This window comes from Teleopsis dalmanni, chromosome 1 (genome assembly GCF_002237135.1).
Source record: "Teleopsis dalmanni isolate 2A chromosome 1, ASM223713v2, whole genome shotgun sequence".
Classification (NCBI taxonomy): Eukaryota; Metazoa; Arthropoda; class Insecta; order Diptera; family Diopsidae; genus Teleopsis; species Teleopsis dalmanni.
Genome location: NC_051846.1, coordinates 137,323,434 through 137,333,708, shown reverse-complemented (window position 1 = coordinate 137,333,708; position 10,275 = coordinate 137,323,434). Strand labels below are relative to the sequence as shown.

At 31.0% G+C, this 10,275-nt stretch overlaps 1 protein-coding gene across 1 annotated transcript; it reads right to left on the bottom strand.

Moving 5' to 3' along the window:
• Window positions 1–7,098: 7,098 nt before the first annotated feature.
• Window positions 7,099–8,816, bottom strand: LOC119668956 (protein disconnected-like). Its single transcript, XM_038078652.1, has one exon. The coding sequence runs from the start codon at window positions 8,814–8,816 to the stop codon at window positions 7,410–7,412; it is 1,407 nt and encodes a 468-aa protein (XP_037934580.1). The 3' UTR covers window positions 7,099–7,409.
• Between the last annotated feature and the right edge of the window lie 1,459 nt (window positions 8,817–10,275).

Genomic DNA, 10,275 nt, shown 5'->3' with positions numbered 1-10,275 from the left:
TTTTGACTCAACACTATGAGTACAAATATTACCAATAAAATAAACGCACTTATGTAGTATTATATTAATATAGAGATAATGTACAAAAACCAGAGAGTGCCGAATATATTTTCAGATCGTACAATCATAACATGTTACTCAATTATCAACTTTCAATCCATTCATGAATAATATTCTAACATATTATCCAAGCTTAGTGCAGTTTCTAATATCTAATCAAGCGTTGAAACTTATGCCCAACACACGATCAAGCTACGATCAAACACACGATCAGTAAGCAGTCCAAGTATGTGGACTGACTCAGAATGGTTAACAAATTTTCCAGATACAAAACCATTAGACTAAGGAATATTTTAGAGGACTTCTTTGGTACTAAATGATACATAAGTATGAATCATCTCCAAGAAGCGCTTCGTCTAAATCACTTCCAGTCCTTGTGTAATGCTATATTGGGCACCTCAGGGCCATTATTCACACAATAGTTGAACATATTTAAAATTACTGACATATTCTTAAATGTACAATTTAGTACTAAAGTAACGCATTTGCTCAACTTAAATTTTGATTAGCTACTGTAGTTTGATCCAGCGATAGGCATTAGTGAGCAATAAAGAAGATAACTGATGAAGACACAACCTCAAAAAGAATTTCTTAGAAAAGTCTTTTAGATTAGCGGAAAAAGATTTCTAGTCTAAATTTTCTACGTTATATTATACAATTGAAGATGACCGTATGACTACTTTACGGTGACCATATGGAGCCTAAATAAGATAAACAATAGTTCCTATAACTATACCTCAACTACTGATGAAACAACTGAATTTGATTACAGCTAAAATAATTATATAAACTTACTTTTAGCTAAAAAGTCGATTGAATTAATCTATTAAACTTTTGTCTCCAAATTATATCAAAAATATACATATAATGATATTGTATTAAATTAAAAATTTAATAAAGGAATTATCACAATAATACTAAAACAAACTTTTGATAGGTAGTCAGTGGTGATGACAGTCCATGAAAGATCTTTGGCAATCAAATGAACTTCTATATTCAATTAAGAACTCAGAAACTTTGGCTATCTAAATCAAGATGCACAATGTAAAATAAAATACCATTAATATGGAAAGAGGACTAAAAATGATATAAAGCTTTATTTAAAGTGTTGGATTCACTAATAATAATGGATAAGTCGTTCACAAATAATATTTCTAATAAAATATATGCAACTGCACAACATATGTATATACTTCCTGAATATTACGCCTCAAGTAAGAATATTACGCCTAATCGGCTAATCGCGTGAATTATGCTTGCTAGACCCAGGAAAGTGATAAATGTTTGAAATATGGCCAACTTCATCAAGAAAATAAGGCCAGACACAGTACTTTGATTGGTAAAATATTGAATATAAGTATTGGAAGACTATATTAACAGTTTCAACAAATTAACAAAAAAAAAAGCTATTTGTCAAGTCCACAATACTTTATTCCAAATTGAATCAAAAGTTTATAATTTCTGTTTTGCTGAACATTTGATGAGATGATATTTTTTACTTTAACTCACCAACATACCATGTAGAGTGCAGAACTAGATATCATATATCTATAATATACAATACAACTCCAGTAAAGTTACTTGGTTTATGTTAGTTTTAATAGATTTCTGTAAAATAGTTGCATCTTTTTCAATTCATATTATTATTTTTGTAGAACTAATTAATATTTGTGTATCTGTATCAGATATACATAGACATAACATAAGATCTTATGGTTTTCTAAAATCCATATTACGAACATTTTCATGGAAAGTTTTTAAATAAATTATTAATTTTATTTTTGTTTTGTTTTAAACCAAATTTCCAAATTTTTTATATTTTTTTTTAATTATTTATTATTAGTTATGTTTCTTTTTAATAAATTTTTCATTTGTTTATTTGGTTTTAAGAATTTTAATTTAGGCATAATGAGATAAAAATATTAGCAGTCTATAATTTACTTCCAATTCAAATAATTTCCACGATAAAATTGGTAAATTTTAAATTAAACTTTTAATTTTAAATAGCCCAGAAATGTTTTTAATAAAAGTGGCGAAGTGTTCAATATCAAAATTTTGTTTATATTCATTTTTTGATACGCTACACACATACTTGTGTCTACATATGTCAAAAAATTAACTTAGTCGTATCTAATTATAAAAGCCAAATTCATGTTTCACATTTACTTAATCATTCCTAATTAGTGTCTAGTAGTAGTTAATCGTTTATAGTTTTTGTTTATTATTTTCACAGTTCATCAAGCACCTAAAATTATAGAGTATTATAGAGTAAAAGTGGAACTAAAGTGGAACCCGTACAACAGTCGTCGGCTTGGCGCTCCTTTCGGAACTTGGCGAAGGACAATTGATGCTGAACTAACATCAGCGCGTTACTCATGGAACGACACCTGCACATCAACTTCAAATAGGATACGGTTCAGAAAAATTGTTGAGGTCCCATGCTACACTGGGAGTTAATAGAAATAGAAGAAGAAGATTAAGTAGAATGTACACAGGTTTCTTTAACTTATATTAAAGTAATGAAATTGAAATCTTTATACGAGTATAAAAGGTTATCCAATTTGTGGTACACGATATACGAGTCATCTAGATTATTCGGTAAACATTTTCCAGAATCTTGGAACGGAGGGAAAGTTCTTAAACCAAAATACTTTTAGCCTCATTATTAGTCCTATGATCTCTATAAAAATATAATTTTTGGTGACTTCATGGTCATCACAAGATACGAAAATTTCAATCAGTATAAAAATATCATCCAAAATATATCTTTCATATTTGCAATAAACAACAAAAAATTACAATATTTCCTATTACAAATTAAAATAGGAAAAACGGAAAAAATAAAAATTTCAATTTGTCAATTATCAAAATATCCAAAAATAATTTCACTCGATATGAGTCAAGCACTCGTGTGTATATCACAAGCAACAAATTAAATTTTGCCACAATTTCGTTTTAGATTTTAGAACTTTTGTGTGTTGTCTGTCAAGCGAAGAAAGACAGATACGCCTGTGAACAATCAAATGGCAGTAATTACACTTTGGAATTGGATCAACGCGATCACAATTTAGAATGGAGCAGAATCACATCGCAGCACAGAGTTGAGATGCCAAGGAATGCAAAAGAAAAACCCGAACATCGGATTCTGTTCCAATTTAAAGTGGCTAATTTTAGAAAAATGATTTTCAATTCTCCGATTGTGCAACTCTACGTTTTATACTTCCATACTTCCACCGATATACACATACATACAGATACAGATACACATACATACACTCGGTAGTTCATAGTATATCTGCAATATTTTTCTACACATCTAATTGATTCCCTTCGAAATTTGTTCCGATGGATAGAGCCATTATTAAAAATCGAACGTATTAATAAAATTTTAATATTTATCAAAATATGCGCACATGTGGCCCCGGGTGCCAGTGAACGGGGCTGAGTGAGTGAGGAAGTAAGCGTTTCGGCCATGTGGAATTTGTTTAATAAATTCACTTGACATCGAAATGTGATGGAAATGATTTTCATATTTTATACAATTTGACTGTAATTTGATTTCGTTATTCCTATAGCTCATTTCTCATTCCTTTCTTTTTAGATTTTTTTGGTGCTCAATCCATTTTCAGTTGCTTGGAAGTTGGCACTACCCAAAGGGTGAGATACTGGAAAACTTATTGATTGTTTATACAATAATTTCTATTCTTTGGCATTAGCAATAATAAATTAATAATTTTCGAATGTTTTTTGTACAATGTTTATTTATAATTAATATTTTTTATGGTTGTAAATTATTTACCAGAAATAAATTTGGTTGAAATCACTTAGATTTATTGTTATGCTTGTTTACTTTAAAAAAGTTTTGCAATTAAAGAGAATTTAATAATTTCAATAATACGGGACAATTTCAGATTTCTTAAAGTTTTCTTTAAAAAAAAAAATAAATTTTAATGAAGCAAACATATATCATACAAATATTCCATATAGTTTTATACTTTTATACTCTTATACAAAAATCATCCATCCGCTATCTTCATCATTATATCAAGACGAATCGATGAAACAATATTCGTATCCATCTGTCCCTCTGTGATTTCTCTGGCTGTATGTATGTATACCTACATGTAATATATGTATGTATCTCTAGATGCCTACTAAAATTTAATCTAGTCCATTCGTTTCCACGCTAGTGAAGTGAAACTTTGAACAAGTACTTTTTGTGAGTGCGTCCAAGTAAGATAGACATGGAGAAAATTGATTGATTTCATGAAAATAATAACCGACATTTTAATTTTGTATTACTATTTTTCTGTACTGAAAATACGATTTATATATTTAGCCTAAGCCTAAATTGAAAGTTCATCTAAGATAGTTGTTCATTTGGTAAAGAGAAGCAACTTAAAAAAGATATATAATAGGTAACTATTGTAAGGGGATCAGACGTCATTTGACATATCTTTTGCATACAACACTTAATCTCGGTGCAACTACCAGCAAAAAAAAGCTGATGTTGTGAGACACATTAGTTTTTATTTAGTCTAAGTGACAACATTTCCACCCCGTGTATTTTTTTCGCCATTGTATATCGAGCCTTATTGTGCTGAAACATTATATACAAAGTGTAATTGAATAATAAAATTAATTATATATGTTCTCTTAACATTTTTTTTTAATTATAATACGTGTACTATATATATTAGGACAATAGTTAGCAATGAAAATGCAATTGCAATCTTAGTTGTTCAGCGCGTATAAGCTTAGGCTAGTTTTCAAAACATCAAATTAATTCAAAAAAAAACCTGGGTTTGAGATATAAACCCAACTTGATCTATAATGTTCTTCAGTAGTCACCAGGTTTTGGTTGGTGACACCACAATATAATACAAGAACAATACAACATGTACTCAACATCAGTCGAAAGTTGTGAGATCCGAGGTAACCAGAAAAATATATATTTATATCGACATCTATCTTCTTGTGATAAAAAAACACCATTAAATTTAACAAAATGTGTTAATGTTTCTAGCCAAATCGTGATCCTCAGTTCGTAATACTTGATCCGTAGTATTAAATTAAGCGAAATTTACAATTCCAATATTTTTATTGATATTGTAGAAAATAAAAAGCCGGGATTGACGTTGCTTAATCCTTCTAGTTACTTGAAATTATCTGTAGAGTCAGATACTATTTTTTAAAATTGTGAATCAAATAAGAATTTAAGCTCTCTACATATTGTAATTATCCTCATAAAAAAAGTATTTTATCTATAGTAACAACACTTAATAATTTTTTAGAAAAATATACCTATACATCATAGATTACATTACATATACCTGATTCATAGATTTAGCTTTGGGTTGGATTTCTTTCATATATGTTAAGAATTCATCAATAAAAATTTCCAAATTAGATCTATGTTTATAAAATATATGCATACAAATATTTTCCGCTGCATCATTGGTAACCCTGGGTTGTGTAGCATAGTGTACATATAATTAGATACTGGTATCTAGTATGTGTACATATATATGATTCTGTTGCTTTGAATTTCCATTAAAGTGGACTTTATTTTCATTCTGCGAAATTTGGGTAGTTAAAGATGACCTGCTGCATAATAGTGGTGTGGTAGACTCAGTTACCTGAAGTGATATAGAAGTATTAATATTGAATACTTGAATTGTATAGCAGATTATTTAGGTTTTTATTCCTGGACACATAGACATGAAATTCCAGTTAATTTCAATAATTGAAAAAAAAAAATTGTTAAATGCATTCATGCATCCGTCATGTAGAACATTCGCTAATCGAATTAGTTAAACATAAAGAATTAATTTTATAGAGAATAATAGCCTTCAATTATTATTCTTTAAAAAAAATTTTTTGTTGTAGAACAAGATATTTTATTCTTTGCTTCTTTTTTTTCTTAAATGTTTATATGCTTTCTCTTATAGGCCTTTTAAGAACATATTTTTAGTGTAACCTAAAAAAATTAGTGTATTTTCTGTGATCCTTAAGTGTTTTACAACATATTTCTGCTGCATTTTAGGTGTTAGGTTCCATTTCATATCCTCTTTTTCTGCATATTATAAAAGTCAAATTCTATATATATAACGAAATTCATATTCATTATAAAGAAATATAATGACAGAATTTTTTCGTTCGGTAAATTGAATACTTGTGAATTTGAGTTTTCATTATATTGGATGTCTATAACATGTACATCATAACTAGTGAATTCCCTAGCTGCCAAATCAATCAAATTATTATGAAATTATTTATATCATAATTATATTATTATCGTTCTAAATAAAAGAGTAATAATCTCTTAAATACACCTCAACTATCTACAAATAGAAATATTTTTTAAGCATTATTTGGAAAATTACTGATAGAAGTGTTCTATTGAATAATTTTATATGTTCATACTAACTTTTTTAACCCATTTATTAAAATTGATTTACTTAAAATATATTTTTCAAATACGAAGTGTGAAAAAAAGTTCTGTCATCTTCCCTTTATGTTATCATTCTCAAGAGTCCAACTCCGAATTAAAAAATTTATTCACAGATCAACTTTTAACAGACATGACTCACTGAGCTGTGGCTAAGAAGAACTTCGATACTTCCAAACCTTCGACCGAAAGTTTTAAAATTAAAACAAATATATTTCCATTTAAAAATTCTTTGTTTTATTTATCATAGTTTTTGTTTTTCACTAAATTCTGTTAATATTAATTTTAAATTTAATGATCTTACAACTAAAACAGTTCAACTTTGTTTAAACACAAGCTTAGTAATGTAGGATATGTTACATAAAATACACAAGTATTTCCATTAATAATTACATTAAATAAAAATTATTATATATAAATTATAAAATTATAAAAATAATAACCATTTATATATAGTATAATTATGCACTGCTTAAAAAACCGTATACTTTAGTATATTTTGATTAAATGTTTAATTATTACAAAAATAGGAATCAAATGGTTAAATACATAAAATCTAGAAGCACTTAAATTAGATTAAATAAAAACAATATAAACTAATTTTTAAAAAAATTAATAAAAATTAAATATTTGAAAAAAACACAGAAGAGAAGAAACCTCTCTATTGCACATTGGCTTTTTGTAGCGAGGAGTGCGTTCATTTAAGAGTAAAAATACTTTCTTTGAATACTTTTGTAGGTAAGACGATGGATACAAATATATCAAATTTACAAATAAATTATACACACATAAATGCATTAAAATTGCATTTCGAATAAAAATATTTACATAATTAAACACATTGCAAGTGCACAACAAGGAAGGCAATGAACAGCCGTTGCAGGTGTTCAGCCGAGACTTAAACCGAAATTGCGTTCGTCGAGATTTCGTTGTACTGAGTTTTGAGATTGTTGTTCATGAGCATGGAACGGTAGACTTCGGAGAGTAAATTCCACATGGGCGGCGCTGGATGTGTTGTGGCATCTGTGGTTGGTGCGGTCGGCACGGGTGATGTGCGGGTATCAGCGGAGTCTGCTTGGTTTGCAGCTGCTGCTGCAGCAGCGGCAGCGAACATTTGTGATTGGAGTAGACGCAAGCGCTGCTCTTCCGGTGATAAAGGCGATATTGATGCAGGTAACGGGATGGTAGTGTGTGATTTCTTCAGTTGAGAAGAGAGATCGAGGCAGCTTATTGTTGGTACTTCTTCGTTTGTTAGTTCCATTTTTACTGTGACTGGTGAACTACTCGACAATTCCGTTTCACTTTTGGTACGTTTTCGCTTACCCAATAAGCAGTCAACTGAAAAGTTTCCGCTTAGTTTTGATGAATTACTTTGAGTTGGACTCTTGCAATCATTACTATTACTAGACATAGTTATGTTACTTGGACTTAGGCATTCAGCTGCATGACGCTTGTGTAGACTAAAATCAAGTGGCTCGTTTGAGTCATCCGTATGCATTGCTGGTTCTTCTTCAATTGAAACTGAAATCAATTCTTCATCCTCATCGTCTTCATCTATTTCGCGGCAATAATCTTCAATATCACTATGACTACCCTGACTAGTACTCGAACCATTTGTATGCACGTCTAGTATGTAACCATCATCTTCATCTGCATCTGAAGAATATGAACCAGTTGAATCATTACGTACACCGAACACGTGTTCCTGTTTCATGAACATATGCGGCATATTTGTGCTTGGATGTGGGGCAAATTCGCCAAACATTGCTGCTGCTGGATGTGGGGGATAACCGGTTGGTGGTATTAAGCCCGGAAATGCGGGCAAACCAGCGGCAGAAGGCATTAGACCGGCAGGTGACAACGGAAAGACAGGAAACTGTTGTGCGGTGCGACCATCGTGAGGTGAAATTTTGCGTCGTATGTGTGGTGAGTGCAGTTTTGGGTTGGGATTTGCGCTGTGGCGATTACGTGAACGCCGCGAGCTGAACACCATGTTGCAACCCTCAACAGTGCATTTATGCATTTCACGCAAGTGTACCGCAGAAAAATGTATCTTTAATGCTCCCTTGTCGCAGAAGGTCTTAAAGCAAATAGAGCATTGCACGCGCTTTTTACCAGTGGCGGGATTAATGAATTGACCAGCCATGTTAACGGGTGGAGAACCCCAACGTTTAGGTTTCGTTAGTGCCGCAGCGATGGGAGACGTTGCAGGCGATGTTGTTGCTGATGAGGAAGACAATGCGGCATTTGTGGGATGACCAAGCAAATATGTTGGTGGTATGAAAGCTGACATAAGATGCTCCATTTTAGTGACTGTAAAATTTTTGTTTTGAAAATGTCAGACCGTAACTGTCAGAACTGTAAAGAGAAGAAACATAAAAGTGGTTATTAGTAATTGTAAGATGATGTTATAATAAATAATAATTAAATGTATGCTTCAAATAACTTATGTACTTAATTTAAAAAAATAAAATGATATTTTGTACGACAGCTCACAATTTCCGTCACTTAAGTGTCCTAAGATTTGTAGTTTGTAGCAATTCAACTAATCTTGATTGACTTTCTCAAGTGCCCTAGAGTGTACGGAATGAATGGTAATAGTTGTTCACTTGCCATACGTCTGTTTGTGGTACATATGCGCACAATTAGACTAAATGACATTTAATCTAAAAGCCGCGTTTAATTGAAGAAATATAAATCTGGGCACTTCCTTGTGTCAAACTGCTCAAGAACTAATGAACTCAAGACTAAGACACTGAAAGATTTGCAGTATGTGTACGTGGAATGCATGAAACTAATTATGCTGCCAACGGATTTCTTTCCATTTTATTTATAGAAGAAAGAATTATATACTATCTTCATATGTAGTTGGTATATACTTTGTTGATTACATGGAAAAAACTTGTTTAAGTCTTTTGACCAAAATTAGGTGCAATATTGTTTATAACCTAAAGTGGCAATAATCCGCATTAAGTGCTAAAAATTGTTCCTTTTTGATTTTTTTTTTTGCATGATCAATCAAACATTGAATCGTTGCGAGTGGAGGCAAAAGCTGGATAAGCGAACAATCGGGACGGGACAACTGTCATAAATTCATGTTATGCAAGGTAAAAATATGTGGAAATTGGACATAATTCATTTTTAGTGCTTTGCCAAAGGAAGTTCTGTGTATGTCCAAGTTGTGCATTGTCACATGTGAGAAACGCACAACCACGCGATCAGTTCGCGATCGGTATAAAAGGATCAAGAGTACAATAAAAGCGCTGAATCAAGGACAAAATTGAACAATAAATGTCCACAAGTTTAAAGAACTTCACGTTCAAATCTGAGGTAGATTATCTTTGAGAATTCTTAAAGCAATCTTAGCACACATAATAACTGCTTAGCGATCGACAACAAAAACAAGTCATAAATTCAAGTGGTATTCCAGTTGGATCTCATAACCTTACGGACAGAAGAAATATGAACATGAAACGCCTTTCTTGTCATTTCTGTATGATGTTTATTATGAGTGCAAAATGTAGAAGATTCAAGTGTCCTTTTTGAAGATTTTATTTTTTTACGAATGTATACTCATAAAAACTCGTACGTATTCTTATTGAATTTCTCTACTCAATGGTGTTGTTGATGACGGTGTTGATGTTGACAACAAAAAAGGGGGAAATAAAATGATCAGTTGTACATGCGATATATATCTATGGAGTGTACAAAAAGTATATAATTATGGTTATTTTATTTGATTTCTTTTTTCAACCGAAATTCTT